General features: G+C 43.8%; 3 protein-coding genes across 7 annotated transcripts in view; 2 read left to right on the top strand and 1 right to left on the bottom strand.

Moving 5' to 3' along the window:
• Window positions 1–3,247, top strand: part of LOC121596060 (class E basic helix-loop-helix protein 23) — a 63,756-nt gene extending 60,509 nt beyond the window's left edge. Inside the window, exons 1-4 of one of the 2 annotated variants that reach the window (XM_041920662.1) lie at window positions 1,086–1,771; window positions 2,060–2,292; window positions 2,360–2,620; window positions 2,694–3,247. In XM_041920662.1, the coding sequence (XP_041776596.1) occupies window positions 2,075–2,292; window positions 2,360–2,620; window positions 2,694–2,916 (702 nt within the window). In that variant the 5' untranslated portion in view covers window positions 1,086–1,771; window positions 2,060–2,074 and the 3' untranslated portion in view covers window positions 2,917–3,247. Of the gene's footprint in view, window positions 1–1,085; window positions 1,772–2,059; window positions 2,293–2,359; window positions 2,621–2,693 lie in introns of those variants that run through there. The other variant, XM_041920663.1, reaches the window with a different exon arrangement.
• A 1,436-nt stretch (window positions 3,248–4,683) lies between these two features.
• On the top strand, window positions 4,684–24,713 carry LOC121596849. 2 transcript variants are annotated; one of them, XM_041922169.1, is made up of 5 exons: window positions 4,684–5,452; window positions 5,519–5,561; window positions 19,263–19,907; window positions 19,989–21,158; window positions 21,236–24,713. In XM_041922169.1, the coding sequence occupies exons 3-5, from the start codon at window positions 19,840–19,842 to the stop codon at window positions 23,568–23,570; spliced, it is 3,573 nt and encodes a 1,190-aa protein (XP_041778103.1). In that variant the 5' UTR covers window positions 4,684–5,452; window positions 5,519–5,561; window positions 19,263–19,839; the 3' UTR covers window positions 23,571–24,713. The 2 variants fall into 2 exon arrangements, with proteins under 2 accessions (XP_041778103.1, XP_041778104.1); XM_041922170.1 differs by lacking the exons at window positions 4,684–5,452; window positions 5,519–5,561 and adding an exon at window positions 18,036–18,275.
• LOC121596852 (zinc-type alcohol dehydrogenase-like protein C1773.06c) overlaps window positions 24,266–24,770 on the bottom strand; it is a 24,505-nt gene continuing 24,000 nt past the window's right edge. For all 3 annotated transcript variants that reach the window (XR_006005331.1, XR_006005332.1, XR_006005330.1), the window contains exon 6: window positions 24,266–24,659. The gene's annotated coding sequence lies outside the window, so the exon portion shown is untranslated. The remainder of the gene's footprint in view (window positions 24,660–24,770) is intronic.

Here is a 24,770-nt window from a genome sequence, read left to right as displayed (position 1 = left end):
TATCCTTTTCATTATTTTTAAAAATAGTAAAAAAAAGCCGGAACTTTTCAATTCAATCGGCTGCTTGATTTGGTTCAGGGGTGTCAAACTTTACCTCATACGGTACTCTGATTTGGATTGAATTCCCAACTGGATTTTTCACTTGATAAAGGTTGAACGAAATATCATGTTGGTATTTTTTTTTTTTTTTGTTTGCATGATCAAAACCCGCTGCTCGTATGAAAAATGTCCCTCTTGAGCCGTTACCCTAATGTCATTAAACATCTGTCCGATTATGCACGGTTATTGTAACATTTTTTATCGGCCCTTTTCTGTGTTGTTTGCAGTAAGTGTTTTTCTTCCTCAATTCACACACTTAAACATGTTTTTTTTCTAAAAATAAAAATAAAAACTCCATCGTCATCATTTACATTACTCTCCTTCCGTTTGGTTCAAACTTAACGAATGAACCGTGCGGGTGTAAAAACCCACAAAAACTCGCCCGAGACCATGGCATACCAGGGAGGGATGCAAAGTTCCGTCCGACAGGTTGCGGTCACCATGCCAGCTCGGCGGTCTTGGATGCTGTGTATGTGTGTGGAGAGCGCCCTGTTAAATATTACATGAGCACCACTTGTACTACACCGGGGTTTTGGGCCCCATCGTTTGCTGCCGACGCTTTTGTCTGAATATTTTATCCAAAAAGCCCTAGCATTTGGAGGTGTCTGTAGGTGTGCGTATGTGTGTGTGTGTGTGTGTGTGTGTGTGTGTGTGTGTGTGTGTGTGTGCTTGGTTCAGCATGCAAAAGTTAGCCCAGGATAACAGCCTAAAAGACAATAAAAAAAGAACCACATTCAAATCCTCCATTTCTCAGCAGACCTCTTCGAAGGGTGTGCGCGTTTATTTGCGCAACGGATTAATTAATTTCAACAAACAGACATTTAATTGATTTGTGGATCGTTTTTCAATCCATTTGCCCGAGCAAAACGGGCAAACGAACGCGTCACAATTCTGCCACTTGTGTGTAGAGCCGTGTTTATATCGCCTTTATTCATTCTAACAACCAAAAAAAACCCTCACCACTCGCGTATCGGTGTATTGGTGCTCTCGTGCGTACCGTGCCGTTGCCATGGTGGTGTGTGCGCGACCGAGCAGCAGCGTCGTCCTTGCGCTGCCTTTGTGTCGGTTCCACGTTTTAAATGCCCTGCACTGGCAGCAGGACGACAACAGTAGCGCCATCAAACGGCCATCAGCTGGAATTAGTGCTGAAACATCAAACCAGCGGAAACCGCAGCATCATCATCACCGTCATCATCACAAACACACGCTTCGCAGAGCGGTGCCGTGTGGTGCGGTGTTGTGGTGTGTAGCCTGCTGCGTGTCCAGTTGCGCGAAGATTTCTTGCTATCAAGTTCGTTTACGTTGTTTGTGCTGGGTGGTGGTGTGTTTTCGTGTTGGGAAGGATTCTTCGTACTGTAGGTGAGAAGGATTGGTTTGGATTTCGAGAATTGGATTTGAGTTCGAAGAAACTAGTTACGAACGTTCGGCAAGAGGTGCAGAACACACGACTGTATGGAAAGTTAGTGTGGATTGGAGTAGGTCGTTATAGTTTTGAGGAGATTGGATGTCAAGTGGCTCATCCGTAGTGACTCACCGCCCGTCTGCTGATGCGTATCCTTCTGCGTTGGTTGGCGATTTTCGCAGAACAACAACGTCTGAAATAACCAAACGCATCAATCCTCATTCTCCTTCATACTTGCTGCTGTAGTTGCTGATACACACGGTGTTGAAGGTGAGTAAAGCGAGAAATTGTTTCCACTTAATGAAGACGTCTTTGCTGGGCGATATCTACCTCCCAAAACGTGCACCACCACCCCCCAGCGCATCAACAAACCATTCGCCCATGGAAGGATATGCGAAAAAAAAGTCCAACAGGACTGTACCTTGGCGGTGGCGCCATCTAGTGGAGCTTCCTTGAAACTCTACTTCAAAGCTTTCAACTGTCAACGAAAGCATGTTTGAATTGTTTTCTTTGGAATTAAGTCCCTACATTGGTTTTACTTGTTTTTCGCTTCATCAGTTTTCCCGCACACCAATGGATCCACCGCACAACCCGTTCAACTTTCATCTTGGCCCGCCGGCATCCCACACCGGCCACGGACACCATCCGGAGCCTACGCCGAGCCCACCGCAAAGTGTTCCGGGACGCCGCACTCCGCTCGGTACGGTGGGGCTCGGAGGGTTTTACGCCCAGCCGCACGCCTCCTCGGCCACCCACACCGATGAGAATCGTCCCTCGGGCAGTGCGGAAAGGTAGACAAGCGAACAAATGTTTGATTTCCACTAGATTGCTTCTAAACCGATGTTAAAATGTTTTTAGCCCACCGCCACATCACCACGTGCCCGTCCCGCCGGGCGCTGCCGGCAAGCAAAAGAACCGCCAGGGCAAATCGGTTCGGCTGAACATTAACGCACGGGAGCGCCGCCGGATGCACGATCTGAACGACGCACTGGACGAGCTGCGCAGCGTCATCCCGTACGCCCATTCGCCCTCGGTGCGGAAGCTGTCCAAGATTGCGACGCTGCTGCTCGCGAAGAACTACATCCTCATGCAGGCAAACGCACTGGATGAGCTTAGAAGGTAGGAGTGAAAGTACAGACACCCCAGGACATGAATTGATAATCATTGTGAATGAATCGGATCTCGTTTTCAGACTGCTAGCCTACATACAGAGTGCTGCCGGTGCCAGTATTCCAACGGTGGACTTACGCACGATGCCTTCGGCCCTGAAGCTGCAGCAGCTGCTGCAGGCTCCCCATCAGGATCTCGCCCTCCAGCAGCCCTCCGGCAGCTCCTCCACCACGACCAGCACCCAGGCCGGTCAGGCCGGGGCGCTGCCACCGCCGCCACCACCTGCCCCTAGTCAGAACCCTTAAGAGGGCAGTACGGCAGCCACTCCCATCCCATCTAGTCCATGTGAAAATGCACCAACAAAATGTAACCATTTTTGCACAACTGTGCTAGTGTTAAGGTTTTTGCAATGCCCTGTAGTGTGATTGTACGACTTTTCAACTACTTATTTTTCTAGTCGCTCCCTACATTATAATTTTCCCTAACCTGAGTGATAGTGTTCATTTTAAAACCACCACATCTGTGTATTGTGTGTAGAGCTGCGTACCTTGTAGTGGTTAAGGGAAGCAAGTAGCGTGATTGCAAACATTATGTTTAAGAATTTGTGAAATAAACAATGAAACGAATTGAATTATGGATTTATTGTGGTGTGAAAGATCCTACTTAGAATGTGAAAAATGTTCAAAAATTTTAAATTAATTAAATCTATTTGAAAATTATCGATTTAATGACAAAAATTTCATATTTCAATATTTCCCAAACCGATTTTGAAGACATGTGGTAGAGTAACTGTACCAGTTTTCAGCAATGGAGCAGTTTCACAAAAACTACTCATACACCTATATTTTTTTATTATTTTTCATGAAAATTATGTTATTTTGGTAAGTAAACTATCGTATGGTATACTAGTTACGCTATGTTTTATTTGCCATTTCAGCGACATTTTTTTTAAATATTCGTGATAATGTAAAAGTTGTTTTTGTTCCTCTTTTTGGCAGTGTGGTCCTATTTTCGGCTGGTTGTGTTCCTATTTTCGTCAACGCGAATACGATTCAAACAATGTTTTTATCAATGTAAATAGGTAGAAAAAAATGTTTATAACAATTCAATTAATAATGATTAATTTTGTGTTGCTTATTTTAGCCCGTTTTCACAGCGTTTTTTATGTGACATATATACAGAGCATCCATTGAAGAAAAGTTACAGCCTGACGATTATAGCGTACGGCACCCACTGGCTCACAAAGAATTATTTTTCTATTAAGTTATTGCATAATTTATCGTGAATTTATCGTATTTGATAGAATAAATATCGTAGTAAATGTCCACATGCACATGGTAGTGTTATGATCAAGTTCTTCGTGAATATTCAGCAAAATCAAAAGTGTGTTATTATTTCAAGTTTCGACAGGAGCCCACAGCATTGATCTGTCAAAAATCAACAATTACCTCAGTGTACCTATTTTCTGCAGCATTAATAGTGAATAATTACTAGTTTTTCGTGATTAAAAAATTCCAAACGGGCTACAGTAAATTCTACAACCATAGAATCTTTCATAAAAACTACACTTTCATTGGTTTACTGTTCTGGTTTGCTTAATCTCAAAACCTGTCGAACTGTTAACTGACAACCAATATACCGAAAAATGTTTTGCTCTGCACAATTGATTTGATATTTTGAAAAATACACAATGAAATGTTGTGAAACTTCGTGTATGAATATCAAATAGGCATACTTTCACTTCAAAATTGTGTTTTCAGACATTTTTTTGTTACATTTATCCAGAAATTCACTTTTTTAGTTACCCTGCCAAAAATGTTAAAAATTCAAAACTGGATTTACCCGATTCCCTCAGCGTCAAGATCACCCGCAAAGTCAAGATCTTGAGACCTCAAAAACCCTCGCCATGACTTTCAAAAACAACCACCAGTGAAGGAAAATCGCACCGATTTCGAGCGTTGACGAGCTCACAAAAACCGGTTTTTGATCTGCGGGTCACGAAAGCGAAACGTCACTCGCCCGTGCCCGATAATTCGTGACGTCCGGCGCATCCGTGGCCCCGGATTATCGAGCATTTTTCAGTTGATGTCCATAAAACGAGCAAAAATGATGTTTTTCGTGTGAAGATTTCGGAATTTCTGCTGCTCCAACTCGTCTCGACCGCGCTCCTTGGCCACCCCACTGCAACGCGCGTCTACAAATAAACGAAGGCCGTTTCGGTGATGCTCTGGTGACGATCGCACTGTATTCGGGCGTGTGTGCATGCGTGTGTGTGTGGGGCGGGAGGGAAATTCTTACTCCCTGCACTCGCCAACAGTGTGCGTTTCGGTCTCGCGTCGGGAAAATGTGAAATACGCCGTAGTGCGTAGGACTTCCGTTTTGCGGAACACACATCACACAGGAAGCGGGAGTATTATAAGGAGTGCGTCACAGTGTGTGTACGTGTGTACGGATGTGAAAGAATTGGCGCAGTGCAATCCGTGTGCCAGTGGTACAGGATGTTGTTCCGTGCTGCTCCCGAACTCCTTCCGAGCGAGCGCATCGTCAACGAGAGGGGGAGCACGCGAGTGCTGCTGTGTGGTGCGGTGCTTTTGGGGAGAAAGGTAGTTTCCGGCCGCCTAGTGGCCACCCAGTGCTGTTAGTCAGTGTAGGCCAGCCCGTGGGTAGTACCAGACCTGAATCTGAAAACTCTTCTGCCCTTTCCGTGTGGGATTTGGTGGAGAAAAACTAAGCAATCAAAGTAACCTAAGAAAATACCGTAACGTCGAGGGAGCATTGCTGGCAGAAAGAATCGTTTTCAGTTGAGATTTTACGATTTTACTACGACGAAGGCTGTTGTAGGTAGGTCTGCTGCTTGTTATGTATTTAGACTTTTTTTTATCTAACTTTACCCTATTTTTATTGCAGATGAAATTCCATCCTAATGGTTGTTGCTAGAGCACAATTTCCGGTAAGTACGCAAAGCGCTGCACTCATTAGGAAGGATAGTTCACTAGAATCTAGTGTAAAAAATAAAGATCACCATTTCAATAATAAAGAATATTGAAATGTGAAACCAATCTGTCAACGAGTAGGTAATATTGTACTGCATTCCACAATTTTACGAGATAGGAATGTAAAGGGCAAACTCCCTGAAAAGCACGTTGAATCATCTCATAAGAAAGGGCATGTACAACATGATATGCGAAAATATGGTGAGCATATTTAATCTCATAGAAGCAATGTTCTATGAGATTTTCAGTGGGCTGACTCGTAAAACAAAAGTTCAGTAAAAGTTCGATTTTTTTGCGATAGAAAATAGGTGCCTCACGTACCAATGAAAAAGGCATTCCACCAAAATTGGTAAGTGATTAAATTTAGTGACTTTTTATTGTTTTGGAGGTTTTATTAGATTAATACAGACAACTTAATTCTTCTATTTAGTCCCATCCATGTTGTTGGATGGAAATAAATTGGAAAATGATCTGATCTTCTTACATGATCATGTCACACACAATACTCTCAAAGCTAGGTCAGTAAATGATGCGATCATCAATTTCCTTTATTAGTTTTTTTAGTGATTTCTGCATTCATTCTTCAAGGGCAGATAAGTTTAGTAGCAATATTCAGGACACGCAGAAGGTTGTATAAGAAGTTCTTGTATGCTTTTAGTATTACTTTTATGTGGCACCTAGCTATCGGTGACTCATTGATTACCAGGAGCTCCTGCTCCTAGTCGGTTGTTCAAAGACTCCTTGTATTTTAATTCAGAAGGAACGCTTTATCAAACAGTGCTGGCATTTCTTTGGTCTTCTTGCTTACTACGCGATCACACCAGCGTAGCTTACAGATGAACTTGACATATTTGTACCCTTCGAAACCGGATAATCAAACCTTGTACTACGCAAGAAAGATCCAGATAAATATCATATTATGTTAGGCATGTACAGGATGCAGTGTGTTTACAATTGGATTACCTGACCGCATTGCTAAACAGTTTGCAAGTACTGACCGTCTCAAATTTTCTTTCCTTTCATTAAATTTGTAGCCAATTCTAAAGATAACAGCTACAAATTTTCTGAAAATTTGCTCACATTGGTTTTTTCACAGCTTCATCTTTATAAAACCACGATTTGGGCTGTTAAAATGTATCTACACTGCTTCTGAAGTGTATTGCAAAGTGATCTATGCCTGCCAAATCGTAGGTAAGATTGGAACACTTCATTTACATGTTACAATAAGTCTCACAGAACAATTATAATTCTAATTATTAGCATCAATGAATTATGTTATTAGTATCGAAATGTTTCAACCTTACGTTGATGAATGATATTAATTAATTAGCACGAATGAAATAGCATTCTAATGTCGACACACTTGAGATGGTACGGTGACCCATGGGCAGGCGAATCGGTTCCTGCAAGGCCTTAATTGGATCGAATCCCGTTCGGCACGTGTTTCTCTCGTACCGGCTATGAGTAAAATAGGGAACATCCAACGAGAAGTATTACAGAAAGAAAATTGTACCCCATATCAGTTAGTATTTCTACTAAAAATGATAAAAGATGATAAAAAGGGAACATCCAACGAGAAGTATTTCAGAAAGAAAATTGTACCCCAAATCAGTTAGTATTTCAACTAAAAATGATAAAAGAGCGCGCATGGTATGAATAACTCAAAACGGTTTTTGCACAGAAGTCGTTTTGGCTATTCCGAAAAGCCTTCTTAAGTTCAATGATCCAAATAATAAATGTAACTTATGCACTCAGGCATAAAACAAACACGGAAACATCAACTTGCAATTAAATGGACGCATTGTAGAACATTTCATTATGTCCGTTGTTTAATAATACGTATGCAATTTAAGACACAGTACAGTGATCAAGAATCTTAAGAAAGGGCTTTTAACTACTTACAATTGAATAAGCTTTGTCTCATGTTTTTTTGCTTGTTGCTAGTTTAACTTGCTTTAAACATGATTTAAGTGGCAAACACAGCCCCCGGATTTAAATATCGTTCTGTTTAGATTTTGATATGTTCAGGGAAGATGATACACAGCAATTGTAATTGTGTGAATCACTAAATACGTTTAGAAATGCATCATGTTACGATTATGTCACTGGGACGACACCAAGGTAGAATAATGAATGTATGGATCCCCAGTTTTTTCTTTACTGCTGGCACTAATCCAAACCAGTTTTCTGCGCCAACGTAAAAAGTAATCGCAGCAAAAGCATACCCCCTCCCACTGCCTGCCGATCACAAAAATACGCCCCCACCAATGATGCCACTCAGAGGCTGCCGGAAAACAGGGATGGAAAAATACGCTAATGGACCAGCAGAATCATTGGATGCTCGAGGGTCGAATGCTGGTGAGCGAGGGACACAAAGTGTGCAAGAAAACTCCTCCACTATTAGCCTTGCCGACCGATCCTTGGGCGTCTTAGTTTGTTTCGTTTCCTTTCTCAAGCTTGTGTACTGCCTTTTTATTGTCTCTTTACTACTTCACCAACATAAAGACGCCATGGTGGGTAACATAACAGAGCTGGGGAGTTCTGTTATGTTCTCATTAATGGTGCTAATCTTTTTTTACAACACGATTTGCTGTTTATTACTGCTATATTTGTACAGTACATGCGACATGTTTCCACAAGAGTTTTGTGTTATTGATGTTAGAAAATAATTTATTCTCTTCTTTAACATTATACTGCTGTTGATGAACTTTTTCGGATTACACATTCCCCAATTGATTGAGATCTTGAAAATGGAGTATTGTGTTCTCTCGTTGTGCCGTTCCTCCGTACGAAAAATCTGGTCCGTTTTATGCTGGCAATGCTGGTACCAATGTCTGAAATGGGATGAGTAATGCAGGCTGTCACAATCATCTTTATATATTTTTTTTATTCCTTCAATTAGCTGTTCCCAGCAATTCTTTCTTCGATCGTCTATTCATGATCTTCATTTCGAGCAATTGCTCTTCAACAGTTGATTATTTTTATTGCAATTAGAATGAAGTATGTTTGAATATCCTTTTGCCTGCAGGAATAGATTGTTCTATACCGAATTACATCAGATTGCACTTTACTTGTTGCCCACTCCATCCATATACCATATGCAACCATACTGTGCTGCGATCGGATGTGAAAGATCGTCTTACGCGTACGTCTGATCGCGCCTGACTCATCGTTTGGGTCAGGATAAAACGCAGCGAAACACAACACAGCGTACCGGAAGAGTGAAAAATGCGCGCTTTCTTCAGCGTCTAGTTTTTTTTTCGCCGTTAAACTTCCATGCGAGTAATGTGAAAAGTATGCAAAAAGGCAGCGATAGCCAGAGAGAGTAAATGAAATAGAAGCCAATATAAAAAGGGTGACCAGCGAATTCCACTAACCTTCCTTTAGCTCTCTCCTTTTTTCTCCTTCTCTCTCTCACTCTCTCTCTATCTCTCTCTCTCCCTCTCTCTCTCTCTCTCTCTCTCTCTCTCTCTCTCTCTCTCTCTCTCTATCGCTTCGGCTCTATCATCATTTTGCTTCACGGTGTTTGAGAGTTTCACTGATTGTATGGTAGATCCAACGTACGGTGTATTTTTGTGAGAGTTGTGTTGGTAGTAATAATATAAAAGGGGTAGTTCCTGTTGATTGTACGCGGTAGGAATGCTGTAAGGAGGAAACAAAAACCGAATGATTGTAATCAAATACAGTGCCGCACACGATTTGACAACAGTGTCAAATCCTAGTGTTGGAATAACAGCTCATTCTCATTTCATCTTCAAAGAGCGTGTGTATGTGTGTGAGAGAGAGGGAGAACAAAACTGTGTGTGAGCAAGAGAAAAAAAATGGTAGATAGTATTGAGGTCAGTGTTGTGCAACTAATGAGCTAAAAAAGTGTTTTTTTTTTGTTTGACGTTCGTGTGTGTTGGTTCTGGTGTCGAGATTCTATACGATCATAAACCTTCCTGTACAACTGTTTTGTTGATACGTAAGCAGATCAATCCACAGCTTTTGTTTAACAGTGTTAGAAATGATATACTTGCTAAATTACGTTTAAAATTGTTATATATTCTACATCCGATTCAGTTCAGTTCAGCTAAGAAAAACATCTCGCAAGCAACGTAAAATATACTAGTATTATTATTATTATTATTATTATTATTATTATTATTATTATTATTATTATTATTATTATTATTATTACTATTACTATTGTTATTATTATTATTATTATTAGTTTTATTATTATTATTATTATTATTATTATTATTATTATTATTACTATTGTTATTATTATTTTTATTATTATGAATTAATTAATTTATGTCATCCAGTCTATCTTAAGCCTACATAACATCATTACAGGGTTTTCCAAGTCAGTTTCGTACATAAACATTATTATTCACCGCGTGCAACACGTTAATCCACATCAATCTGATATTTCATTTCCATTATAATACCTTTTTATTTCTTCAACATGATTTTCAACACGCCTTAAGCTGGATTGAGCTTGACAGTTCTTTGTTATGTGTTGAAAATCATGGGTAAAAAGTGAAATTTTATTATGAAACAAATACACCATTTGAAAGCTGTTGAAAAACATTTTGGCTGCGGTGAAAAATTATGTGCACATACGAAAGTGACTTCGGAAACCCTGTATGTTTATTAAAATAAAATAAATATCGAGGAACAACACCAACCGCAATTAAACTGTCACAATAACATAATAAACACAGTTCACACACATTGAATTGTAAAATTAGTTACGTTTTCTTTAAAAAAACGTCAAACTAAACTGTGTAAAAAGGTACTCAAACTAATTAGGGTAGAACTAAAATCTTCTCTGTTTCCTAACGAGTTGGTCATTTATAACAGTTAGATCATTGGCTCCAAGATGTGTCGATCATGATTCGATATGTAGAAGTGCTCTTGGTCTTAGTATCCTGCAACGTGCCTGTGAGTTATTTTTTTTTTATAACAGACGGGGCGTAAATAAAGTCACCGAAAAGTTTTGATTTACAACTAGGCACTGCGCCGTCATCCTCCTATGTGGCAAGCGTTCAACAATGTTGTTGACATTGGAAATTTACGCGGAAAATCCTGTATTCACCGCATGCAGGGTGTTATTCAATAGCCTTCACCTAATGTATTTGCATCACCATAAATTTTCAGTTCTTTCACATAATTTTGAACACATCACACAACACATTTAACGTGTTGAAAATCATGTGCATGAACCAAACATTTCTTGTGATGCAAATACAGCATTTGACACCTGCTGAAAAACATTTGATGAAAAACATTCCACCAGCTAGTGTAAAATGCTGTTGGCATTGGAATTTGACTCGGAAACCCTGTGTAGCGTCTACAATAGATGATCAAAGGCGCTTCATCTTGAACTCAATTTATAATATTTCTACTCTACTTGATTAAATGTGCTCATTTATATTAAATAGTTTCTTATTTTGAAGTTTGATAATCACTGATTTCTACAAACAAAGGTGCTTACAGGGTTTACCGACTCAATTTCCAATATCAACAACATTTTTCATTGCTTGCTAGATGTTTTTCAACAGCTGTCAAATGTTGTATTTGCATTACTAAATATGGTAATACAGTGTTTTCCAAGTCACTTTCGAATATGCACACCATAATTCATCGCCCGCAAGATGTTTTTTCAACAGCTGCTACACATTGTACTTGGATTATTACAGGGTTTTAGAGGATTATATTGACATGTTCAGCGAGTTGTTGATTCGTTCTTGCATATAATTGACTCTTTCAGCGAGATATTGAATTGTACGGAAGCAGGTGTTGACATGACAATTTTTTATTCTTAAATGTCCTAAACGTAGCAAATAATCATTTCCCAAGCTGTTTAACACAATAATTAGTTGAAACAAACATATTTTTTGGAAAACCGTTTGTTTACCTTCTGATGGGAATGATTCAAGCTGCAGTCCAAGGGGTACGAAAGTGACAGCACTACAGTATAACCGAACATGTCAACGCCTACTTCCGAACAATTCTATATCTCGCTGAAAGAGTCAATTATATGCTCGAACGAATCAACAACTCGCAGAATATGTCAATAATATCATTGAAAACCCTGTATCAATTGTCAGTTCTTCCATAAGATTTTCAACACGCTACAGGCTGGACTGCGTCTGAAAGTTTTTTGTTGTGACAGTTGTGTTGAAAATCATGTGAAAGAACTGACAATTGATAGTAATCGAAGTACAATGTGTGGCAGCTGTTGAAAAAACATCTTGCGGGCGATGAATTATGGCGTGCACATTCAAAAGTGACTTGGAAAACACTGTATTACCATATTTTGCGGTAGAAAAAAATATTTTTAATTTTTGTTTTCCTGTAACTTCAACCTAAAAGTCCGAAGCTCAGTGTAGTTTGAAAGTGCTGTTGCAGCGACGTGTGCTGAGACTGCAAGAGGACAAATAACGGTGACTTCATCGGGAGTGCTAGCTGCAAACAGTTTTCTTTCGTCAGCGCTCCGAACTGTGTGTTTGTCACGCACAGTCGTCATCGGGCCATCTCATGCGCACTCACATCAACACGAACGCCTCCGTCTGTGTGTGTGTGCATGTGTTGCTTGCGTACGTGCGTGCATGTGGAGAATGATGCTCTCCCACAATGCTCATCATCACCATCCGGTGTGTGCCCCAACAGTCAATCCTAGCAGCCATGGAAACGCCCACACACACATACACACCTCACACGGTATGTGCGTGTGTGTGCGTACGTGTTGGACACTCTCAAGAGGCGCTTCTCGCTCGCTCTCGATAGAGGTGCTGAATTCGACACCCGATGATTGACCGTGCGGCTCCATCGAAGCAAAAAACACGTGGGGTGGGGGTGGAACATGTAGCTCTCCCCCGCGTGGCAGGATTTTCTGGCATGTTAGCAGGACAAAAAATCACTTACCACACACCGACGCACACACACACACACATCCTCTTGCACAGTGTTCATGCTGAGGGGAGTCTTTGGCACAGCAGGGCAACGCGGCCGCCTGCGAAGTGTCACTTGCTGCGTTGTTTTAATTTCTTTTTTAATGCTTCATTGGAGGGAGCAGACACACCGCGTACAAAGCGCACGTCACCCACAGCACGTAAAGAGTGAGCAAAAGGACATAATTATTGGTGCAAAAATAGAACACTGACACGTATGGGGCAGTACAACCGAGAAGGCGAGAGCAAGAGTACGCCCGTACTAGAATGAGAAGAATTGTACCCTTTTTTTGTTTTTTTTTTTTTTTTTTTGCAAATCAAATATTGAACTGCTCTCGCCCACTGCATTGCCTTGCTGTCTATGTGTTTAAGTATCCGTGTAGAGAAGAAATAAAACTTTGATGGTATTTTTTTTTAATTCTAGTGAACTTTAGCTTCGCTTTATTCCTTTCTCTTGTACTACCGCCGCAACACACAAAAGTCGAGGCCTTTTTGCGGAGGAACTCGTTTCGCAAGCTATGGTTTAAAGGTGAAAGGATTGTACTGCGCTGCACTGCGCACTGGTGACTGTTTTATTACACGATCATGTCATTTCTTTCGAGAGAAATTCAATCTTATTCGATCATTGTTTTGCGAAAATAAAATAACATAACGATCAGATAAAAGAGTTTTCTATAAAAAATGCTTGCAACAAGCACTATAACCCCATCATTCAACACATTTCTTCTGCATTGGTGGTTGATTATGTTATCGCCCGCATGATCATCAGGTGTCCACGTGGGCTGCGCCTGGGCCGCTAGCAAATCAATCAACACTGCAATATTGTTTCTCGCATTCACTCGCAAGGGCCTGGTCATTAAAAGCGATAAAAACTGCGCGTTCTCTTCACAACGACGCAACGGAAAGCTCCAGTGTCCGAATGGGTGTAGTGTTTCATTTCGTGCTGCTGCGATACCCCATAAAGCAGCAAAACGATACTGTCTTTGCCCTTTCTCTCTATCTGTGTGTGCTCAGTGTGTTAATAATGGGGGGAGTTGAAAACGTTCGTTACCACTGGAAAACTTGTTTCCGAACCTGTTTTACGGCGCTTTTTAAGCGGGAAGAATCGGAAAGCTTTCAACTAAAGCTTTGCTTGACTTAGAAAGCTCTCCAGTGCATTGTAGGATGCTAAAATGGAAGAAGTAAAACGAAAATGGCCAGGGGAGTACAGATTTATATCCATCATTTTCTTCAGAATTTGTGGCAGAATGGGCTAGGGAGAATCTCAAGAAAGCTCAAACACATTTGTACATTCAACATCATGACCTAATTCGGCTGCTTATCGCAAACATTCATTCCTCTAGCTTTTTTTTTTAATTTATTTCAATAATTTACTGACATCTTCTTGATCCTCTTACCTCCCTTCAAACGGTAGGCTGCCGTCGATCGATCTTACGTCGATTAAGCAAAGCTGCTGTCCATCGCCTTCCCTTTCGTGTGCTTTGGCTTTCTTTCTTTTTTCTCCTCTATCTGTCCCAGCATCGTTTCCCACCATGGTCCCTCGCTCTCTCTCTCTCTCTCTCTCTCTCTCTCTCTTTCTCTCTTTCTCTCTCTCTCTTTCTCTCTCTCTCTCTCTCTCTCTCTCTCTCGCTGATGAAGCCCTGCGGTGCCGAGTTTTCTCGACAAAAGCAGCCCCAGCCAGCCAGAAAGAATGGTGTCGATTGTTTTATTTTCTCTTTTCCGCCGCGTTTTCGGGACAGCAGTCACCGCCGCCGCCGCCATGTGAGAAGCCCGGCCGGCGCGCGCGATGGCTGTTTTCCTACGGGTTTTCCATGTGTAAATCTGATCCGTTGCTCTCTCTCTCTCTCTCTCGCTCTCTTTCCTCTTTCACTGATTACCGTTAGAAGGTAGGGTGACCCTCTCCCCTTCTCGGCATCTTCCGGGCAGTAGTCGCAAGAGAGGAGGGCTCCCTTTTTTGGTACGCAACGGAAGTTGCTGTCCAAAAATTGACGATAGCTTAGCTCGCCGCCTGCCTGTTGCATGTAACCGAAAGTCAATACTTAATAAAACAGAGAAAGCCTCCACACACGAAGTTCGGAAGTTCAGTAAGATTACTTTTTTGCATTACACTGTGTTCTGATCGTATATAAAATCCCCACAAAGTGCAATTGTTGTGTCGATGGAAAATCTGTGTTGTAAAGAGAGAGAGAGAGAGAGACAGAACGAGAGGGCGTGTAATGGCTGGCGAGAGAGCGAAGCATTAGTCAGAACGTGGTGTAAAAGCAGGCAAGATGGGGGGAGGGTTTTACACGTTTGGCAGATGGCTCATGAAAGATCAGCAAACAGTAGCCAACGAGCGGAGAGTTTACAAGGGAAGCAGTACTAAGTAGTTACGAAAGTTGTTTTGCATTTTTACATCTGGCAGTTTCATGTTGTTTTTGTCTGTTTGCTTCGTGTTATAACGAGTGTTTATTTTATTTGACAGTAACTTACACAAAGTATGGTTTACTTATGTTGTAAAATGTACTGATAGATATTAATAGCAAAATAGGAATAGACGATGTAATGCTATACTTACATGGAATGTGAAATTTTGCAATGTCGAAAAAAAACGAAAAGGGTTGAATTGTCTTTTTCTTTTGTTACATTACGCATTGTTGCAACGTCAAGGTGGCGACAGCTATGTTTGTTTGCAGTTTGTGTTTTTATTTCATATTTTTGATTTATTCATGGTTTGTTTTAAATGCAGCCTAAATTTATACAGTTTTATTGATAAGTTTAATAGTACTAACGGCAGCTTTTGAACTTATTCCAAAACGTCATTCGTTGAAATTAAGAAAATAAATGTTTTATATATTTATAAACCGTTTATTTAACTTTGTTAACCGTATAAACCGTTTATTTTTTGTACTGGAACTGATGAAAAGGTCTCTCAGAAAATGAACAGCTTTTCTTCTAGCTCGACAATCTCCTTCATTCTGACACGAGCTGTCAAACGACGGTGTTATCAAAGCGAACTAAAATAAATATTCATTTGAATATCAAAACCTGAAAATAATCATACAAAAAAAGTTTACTTACTCAATGTTTTTCATTGCAAAACAACAATTAAAAAAAAAAGATTCATTAATTATTTGACATAACAATAAACTCTTAATGGATTCGACAAATGATTGAATCAAGATAGACACAATAACATGTGATATTGATTATAATGATCAATCAATATTGTTTTACCTTAATGCTACGCGTTTAAGAACTTAGTTACTACATTATTCTTTAACTTGCTGACTTTTTTTACCTCTTCATCTTGTTTTTATTAACATTTTAATCTTTAAACTTTAAATTCAAAATACAGTAAAAGATGATTGCAATTACAATAACGGCTTGAAATACGACCTCTTTTTTCTGATAAAAGACTTTATTGTACCGTACAAAATGATTAATAATAATTATATTGTCATGTTTGGTATATTTTTATATTTGTTTTATTGATTGGAAGCAACCACGTAGCTCGAATATTCGCTTGTGTGGATTTTTTTTGTTTTTCAGTGAAATTATAGCAATTGCTCTTGTAATTTTGCTTGGAGTCTAGTAGGTTCTGGCTACTGAATTAATTATTTGATCTGATTTCAAATGAAGATTTTTGTACTTTTAAAATGATTTTTAAAATCCAACCAAAAGCGATTGTATTTTGCATTTGACAATTGGTGTGTCGAATCAGTACAATTTGCACAAAGTTAGGAGTCAAATTTCGAGGATTTTAGTGAAATTATAGTAAATGTTCTCGTATTTTTCCCTGAAATGTGGTATGTTTTAGTCTCATAATGAATTATTTGTTCTGATTCCAATTGAAGATTACGATTTTTGTACTTTTAAAAAGTTTTTTTTTTATTCGGCCAAAAGCGAATGTATTTTGCATTTGACAATTGATCTGTAGAATCAGTACAATTTGTATAAAGAACTGTCAAATTTAGAAAATCGCATATATCGGGTTGGCATGTATTTAATCAGTTAACTAATTGTTAATTTATTTACTTTATTCATAAATTTGGACTTTTCAAGAATTATGATATTCTAATATTACTTTACTCCCATATTTGTTACTCCCTGTCGAGATAATTATGGATAATGTTAGTACATTAAACAAATTGTATGTGCGTGTGTGAAAGGTGCTACAAAAACAAGAAGTGCAACTTTTTGAAACAATTTAATGCAGTTTTAACCACCAGCGAACAAAGCTTCGCTGCCACATTCCACTCTAAAGGTCCAGAAGGTACTATAAAAACGCTTGTACCACGCGCTCGGGCCAAGCCAAGGGTCTTCAGGCTCCCCGGCAGGATCATCAATGCCATAAAACTGGGAACGAGTTTTGGGCCAGGGCCGCCGTGTGCCGAAGTGCCCCCCCCCCCCCCCCACAGATGATCTTTGCTGCCCAGAGCCGGAGGGTTAACCAGCCAAATGGCTTCAATAGATATAGGGGCATGTTGCGGTTTACCTTACGGCACCACAACACGGTTCACGCTCGCTCTCTCTCTCTCTCTCTCTCTCCCTTTTTCACTCATTAGCTCATGGCCGCCACGTTCGGGTTTGCCCCGAAGCGGCGAACCGCTTCGTGTTCCGCTGCTTGCGTAATGGCAAAAGGATAATACCGCTTCCCCATCCGACCTCCCCGGTGTAGCGAGGAGTTCGTCTCCGTGTGTACGCTCTCACACGCGTCACATTTGATTAGGGAAGGATGCGTGTGAGTGTTGCAACAGCGCCCCATTCCATCCACTCCCCCTTTCTATTCCCTTCGCCCAGTGAAAAACTTACCACTTGTCGATGAAGCTTTGCTGGTTCGCTCGGCGTTGTTTAGATGAGCGATCGAACGGCAGCAGTAGCAGCCGCTGCCTTCCCTTTTAGGCCCGAAATGTGGCCAACAAAAGAGCAAATCGATACGTACGAAACTTATCCTCCATCCCCGCCCCACAAAGAGGGTTGGGGTGGCTTTGGGAGTGTGTAAACCACCACCACCCTCCCCCAAGGTACAGGGCAGAGATCGACACACGGCAACGTTTCATCATCGTCAGTACGGGAGAAGAAGAAAAAAATACTATGACCAACAACTGCCTTTCCCATCATGCCGGTGTGTGCGTGAGCGCTCTCTGTGGCAAGCGAATTTGGGGAGCACGTAACAACTACAGAGAGAAAGAGAGAAAGAGAGGGAGAGAGAGCGCGCGAGTGTGTAAAAATGCTTCCACAAAGGGAAGCACGATTGATGAACGTTAGAGGTCTCCACACACATCTGGGGCAGATAGCGGAGAGAAAAGGGTGTCCGTGTGGTGGTGAGCTTGCAATGGGGATTTCATTCGCCACACACAATCTCTCTCTCTTTTTTTGTCTCTCAATATTTGCAAAGTATGCCGTACGTCGCGAAGCAACCAGCCAGTCAGCAGCTCTCTCTCTCTCTCTCTCTCTCTCTCTCTACCCAAAACTTGCCCGTCTGTGTAGTGTGCGCGTTCGCGATTCAGTAGTAGTTGTACCGCACGTCAGGGAACAGAGAAACAGACATTGCAGCAGCAGCAGCAGCACGAGAGCACACCAGCAGCATCAGCAGTAGCAACTAGCAGCAGCAGCAGCAACAACAACAGCACGACCGTCCTCTACGTCAACGGTGTATTACGAAGCACCACTGGGCAGTGCGAGGATTCAACGCGCGCGGTGCCTATCGATCATCTCTCCGATATTTGGGAACGTTGTTGCCCGGTGAGCGATGCCTGACCTGACCTTCGGTGGTTTGGTTTTTTAGTTGTTGGGTTGCACCAAACGAATACACCTACATAGGCCAAAGATCGATGTGGGAAAAGAGGGTTCTGTTGTTGGTTGGCTCGGAGAAGATCTTTTTAAAACGAGGCAACAGCAAGGGCCGGGAATTGAACTGGATGTTGGAATACATTGGTTGATGTATTTGGTTCTGGTGTGGGATACACAGGTCACAGTGGTGAGGTTGAAAAGGAAAGGACCCATTCCTTGGAGACTACTAATTGCTAAGAGGAATGTGATATGGAGGACTTGAGGAGCGAAAAGAAAGGACAAGGGTTGTGTGTTCTTCCTTTTAAAAGCCTCCAGTGTGAGAATCGAAAACCTTCCATCCAGCGCAAGCATTAATGAAGAATATCGATCAGCAATCACAGGCACGTGTCGGTTGGTGAGGTGCACACACACATAACTCATAACATAAAGTTTTAATGCTTTCTGCTTGAATTTGCAAGGCCTGTGTCTTATGGAGATCCAGTTCCTGTAACAAACAGGTCGTCTTTAAACGTTATTGAATAAGTTTGTCCATAAATTGTATATTTATCCCCTCCTCCATTTGCCTCTAGTACTACTACTGCCTGTACGTTTGAAATGGCTCAAGGGGGGGGGGGGGGGGGCAATATACATATCAGCCTCATAGATGATAAGACGCGGAGAAATGCCAGCTCAACGAAGACGAGAAACCGATGAGAAACACAGACCCCCAGAGTGGTGTGATGGCCCATCCGTGATGTTTGTCTGCCGAACATGCATACATATATGTGTATAGTGAAAGTGAGAAAATGAATAAGCGCTTTTTCTTGCATGGGCGCACGGTCAAAAGAAGATGATTTGGCTCTGTGTGTGTGTTTAATTTAATATAAAACAGTACAGATTGTAATATATTGTTTTTGCTACCACTATTCTAACTTGCTTTACTTTCTTTATCATTTTCAGATACTGTGAATGCGTAAAATCACACATAGACGGAACTGTTTGCCCACAACTTAAAGAGTGGTATCGAGCATCGTGTGGTGGTGGTGTTGCTATTAAAACTGGCTGTTCAAAGAGACAGAAAAAATAGTGCAATTGTGTGACACATTGTTTTTTTTTTAGTGCACGTCAGAATGCAAGAAGTTTTTTCGTTGTTGTGATTCAAACGCGTCGTTGAACATTCCGCGGAGCATGGCATAAAAATGCTTCCCGCTTCAACCGGTGGCCACCAAGCTTCTATTATTTATTTTATCATTTCCCCGTACGAGCGACGACGTCTACCACCACCGCCCAAATACGCTGCTGATTACCGCCGCCGGTTGCGATCGCGATCGAGCAGCACCACCACCGAGTGTGTGGTAGACCATCGGCACCAGTACGAAGGAAAGCTTCCGCAAAGCAGAGCGTCCATTAAGCGCCGTTTTGAAACTGTCCGTAAGCCGACGACTGTAAAAAGAACATCCTTTTGGAACTTCTACCACTGCTACCAGTATCCCAGGTTCTTCCCAGGTGTCGGGGGCACGGCGAACCGCAACGCAGCATGCTGAAACCGTTAAAAGACTTGCTTACCTATTTGCAAAGAAATGCTAACAGTTCGAATATATTCGGGTAAGCATTGTGATTGTGACGAGGGAAGATGAGATCAATCCCGCCAATGTATACTAACGTTAAGTTTGCTCTTGGTTTTAGGTTAACAACACCAACAGTAGCATCCACTACAGCAGCCGCCAGCACGGCGATGGGTCCAAACGAAGCTCCTAGGATGGAGGAAACGATTATTGTGAGCGACGAGCTGTCCGTGGTGGAGGACGGTGGCGATCCGCTGTACGATCCGCTCGCACTGGACGACTGCCCCGGGGCGGACGTCGTGAACGTATCCGGCACCAGCGTTGGCAGCGACGCAGACGACGACGGTGGTGTTGGCATCTCGCCCGACCAGTTCACGCTGGTCGATGTGAGCACGCTGAAACCCAAAGAGCAGCAGGAAGCGGACGAGCCGGAAACGGAGGATGACGACGATGAGGAGCCGGCGACGGTGGTGGTGCGCACAGTGGTCGAGGAAAAAGTGATGGCGGTAGAGGAGGAGCAAGGACCAATCGGCGGTTTGCTGAACGGTTCCACCAGCGCTGCCTTGGTGGTGGAGTTGGAAACGTCGGAAAGCAGCTCGATCGTTGAGGTAGGAGATGAAGTGACGCCGGCTGGGGAGTGTGAACGATCGAGCCCTATCGTGCTGGATAAGTTTGCGTCCGTCGAGGATGTTATTAGGCTGTCGTCGTCAGCGTCGTCGTCTCCATCGCTGCTAGATGAGGCGGAAACGGCCGACGGTGCAACGATACAGCTGATCGACGATTACGTCGATGCGGTCGCTGCCGTTCGGGAGGGTGAAAGCGAACGAACAGCAGCAGTAGAAGCAGCGGCAGCAGCAGCAGCAGCAGCAGCAGCAGCAAAGGTGGTCCAAACGACCGCCGAACAAATACAGGGCACGACGAATGGCGAAGAGGAGGAAGAGGCGAGCGACGGATCCGACTCCGGGTTGGGGTTGGAGCCGGCGCGCAGTGTGGCCGTCAATAGCAGTGGCAGCACTAGCAACAGTAGTAGTAGTAGTAGTAATAGTAGCAACAATAGTCCACTGCAGCGACCACCACCAATTAAGAGCAGTTTGAAGCGACGCTCGGAACCACCGGTGGACGCTGCCCAGCGGGAAACGGAGGAAGGCGCTAGCAGCCAGAAACGGCCCAAGAAGGGCATCACCTTTGAAGGGGTGACGGTGTTTTACTTTCCTCGCATACAAGGCTTTGGCTGTGTGCCGTCCCAGGGTGGCTGTACACTGGGGATGGAGTTTCAGCACGTGCACTCACGGTAAGAGCGTGGCATTGGCATTTACCAAATCCTTTATTAAAATCTACCTTTTACTTTTCTGTTTTCCCTGTTTTTAGCCGTCTAACGCTTTCGGAGCATTCCGCCGAACAGCGGAAGGTGCACCGGCAGCAGCTGCAGGAGCTCAACCCGCGCAGCTCGTCCAGCGAGGACACCAGCAGCGAGGAGGAGCCGAGCGAGAGCGGCTCGGAGGCGGAGAGCGAATCGTACGGCTTCCTGCAGCCCGTCTCGACGCGGCAGCGGCGCGCCCTGCTCAAGGCGGCCGGCGTGCGCAAGATCGATCCGTCGGAAAAGGACGACTGCCGGGAGATACGGACCTCGCGGGAGGTGTGCGGCTGCACGTGCCGGGGCTTCTGCGATCCGCACCGGTGTGCCTGCAGCCTGGCCGGCATCAAGTGCCAGGTCGATCGGCCCAACTTTCCGTGCGGCTGCACGCACGAGGGTTGCGCTAATACGGCCGGCCGGGTTGAGTTTAATCCGGGGCGCGTGCGAACACACTTTTTGCACACGATCATGAAGCTGCGGATGGAAGGGGCAGGAGAGGGCAAAGCGGTGATGGAAGCGGCTGGTGGTAGCTCCGTTGCTGGCGCTGGTGGTGGTGTGAGTGATGCAAATGCAGGTGGTGGTGTCGGTGGCTATGTGATAGGTGGTGAAAAGAATTGGTCCAACGGTCCGGTACGATTACCGCCCAGTAGTATGATGGTGGGCTACGGGACGGACATGCCCGCGTCGACCGTTCAGGATATGGTCGATGGGACGGGGTCGAACCATCAAGTGCCGAGCATGCTGCCTGAGCATCACCCGATGGTTCTGCTGGACGGTATGCACCACAGCGCTGCAGGCGTTCTTCAGCAGCAGCAGCAGCAGCAGCATCATCTGTCACATCAATCCTTACCATCGTACCCTAATCACCTTGGTGCAGCTGATGGAATGCATCAAAACTATCCATCAGCCACCGCGGACTCACTCAGCCTGCACTACGGCCCTTACCGAGATTACTACGGCGGTATAGAGGGCGGTACGATAGGAGACGGCACACACCCGACAGGGATGCCTCTTCATCATCATCATCATCATCTTCCCGCCACGACCAGTAGCAGCAGTAGCAGCATCGAACCGTCGTCGTCGTCCACCGCACTGCACGCGAACATGTATTACACCGACAGCTACGCTAGCTTCCAAGCACAAGCCGATGCAAGTACAGCCGCAACTCACATTGATCCTTACCGGCATAATCCGTTGGTAGTCGGACCCTTACACCACCACGTACCGAGCAGCACGACGGTAGCCGTGTCACGCCAGCACATGCTTACCACGGGTCACGACCGACCGACGGCCAGCACGCCGTACGTTGAGAGTCTAAGGCCCGACGGTGGGCCTCCGCCTCCTACGCTCAGCCTGCCCGAGAAGGGTTTGGTGCCGCAAGTGCCTCCACAAGCCGTCAACGGTAGCGTGTCCCAGACGCCGGCTGCCGGTTCGACGACCCTTCCTCCCTGCAGCGGGCAGGCGACGTTGGATCAATCGTTTCGGTCAGATTCCGAGCACTGTGATCCGAACGTGACGGTCATTAGCGATACCACCACGCTCAGCACAATCGATCTCGATTCCAGTGGCGATGTGGTGACGCTCGTCACTCCGGACGCTAGCCGGACCGACACGTGCGTGATCGTCGACGACGACGATGATGATGATGATGATAATCCCCCGAAAGGACGCAACGTAAGCTGCCCGTCGAGCGACTTCATCGATCTGGAAACACCGCAGGCTGATAATGCGGAGCGGCTGGAGGCCATCAACGATCTGCTGGCCAGCAGCCGGAATACGCTCAGCATCGTGCGACCCTCGATCGTGGCGGAGGAAGATGACGAGCTGCGGGACTTTAAACATCCGCCACCGGAACCGTCGGCGAGCGCAATCTGCTACGAGGAAGATGACGACGTGGACGATGCCGGCGATGACGACGACAGTGACGACGTGATCCTGTGTGGTGGTGCGGTTCGTGTGACAAGATCAGCGAAAGATCGCGATCCACCACCGAGAAGCCTTTACGGTACGGGTACGCTTACAAACGGTACCACTACCAGTAAAGCTGCCGAACAGCAGCAGCTGCAACAGAAACGGGCGCGTTGCCCTACCGTTGGAGAGGAATGCAATTCTTCCCACAAGCGGATGCTGCAAAATGGTTCCACCGATGAGGAGGTTCGGTTCGTTTCCGCGTACACCGCAGACGGCGTCCCGGTGACAGCAGCAGCAGTAGCAGTGGTATCGTCCAGTACGGCCAACCTGCTCGCTGCTGCCTCCGTCGGCTCGCTCTCCTCTGCGGCACTAGAACCTAGCGAGAATTTGTGTGAGATTATCAAAAACAGTATCGTGGAAACGGCTGTGTCACACTAAGGGGTAGAGGGGGGAGGGTATGTCGAGGACTCGAGAGAGGAAGACGGTTTGTCCTTAAGCTTTGAGCCTGTGTTAATTACAATTTTCCTTTTGTTGCTCTTTTGTTTGCCATTTTTAACGTTCTTCTGATGGTGGTTCTGATTTTGAAATCACTGTTTTCGTTCAAGGTGACATTATTGGGGGTAAAATGCAGCATTCGCTTTTGTTACTTCGGTATCATATTTTATTGGTTACACATTCTTTTCTTCCATTTTCTTCGCGTAACGCTGTTTGGAGCGAACCACCGTTTTCGCACGGAACGAATCGCATGCGTTATTGTTTTGTGCTATGTATCGAATCGTTTCTGATTTACTTGTACGGTTGTCCGTATTTCCAAAGATTCAACCGCGCATGTTACGTTTTAGCACTCGTTTCTTTCTCTATTCTATTATCGTTCTATCCAACGGCAAACAAAACACAAACGATCGAATATAAGGGCATCGTATTTATATACCGTTTGAACATAATAGAAGCTAATTTAATTTAAGATTCATCAGATCGTACTCTGCTGTAGCGAGAGAGAGAGAGAGAGCGAGAGCAAGCGATCGCATTGAGCGCTAAATCGGAGGCAACGACTTAGAAAGAGCCCCTTTAGCATGGAAGCAATGCGTTAAAATCGACACCTGAAGGAGGAATAATGTAGTGTCGATAGTAGGGGGGAGGTTTTGTGTAAATACCATTAATGTACGATGTACATATGTCAGCAGATTAGTCTAGCGAGGTTCGAAGAAATTTGTAAGTAGTAGCAAAACAAACCATTATTCCAGGTCGAAAAAAGAGGGGCAAAGTTATTATGCAAAATCCCCCCAAAAAACTAAAGCATCCTAATTATACAGGCACACAGCAAATTTACGGTACGAGTACTACGAACCACTATATCGAGGGTCCACCATCCTACCAGTTGTTGATGCGGCCGCTGCCTTTATGTGCTTGAAGCAGAGCTGCTTAAGTGAAAAAGAGCCAAGCCCATTGTAAGCGCGTAGTGAAAGGGCCGCAGCCGAGCCTACACGTAACACGGAGGAACAAAACGTTACGCAGGAAACAGGATATCTATGAAACAAAGGAAATTAAAATAAAAAAATGGTATGAAAATCTTTTAAAATATGTCAACGGTGTGTGCTGGCAAGACATTTCAAGTGAAACATGAAAGAAAACTGCATC

The sequence above is a fragment of the Anopheles merus genome, chromosome 3R (genome assembly GCF_017562075.2).
Source record: "Anopheles merus strain MAF chromosome 3R, AmerM5.1, whole genome shotgun sequence".
Lineage (NCBI taxonomy): Eukaryota > Metazoa > Arthropoda > Insecta > Diptera > Culicidae > Anopheles > Anopheles merus.
This window is presented reverse-complemented; position numbering and strand designations above follow the sequence as displayed.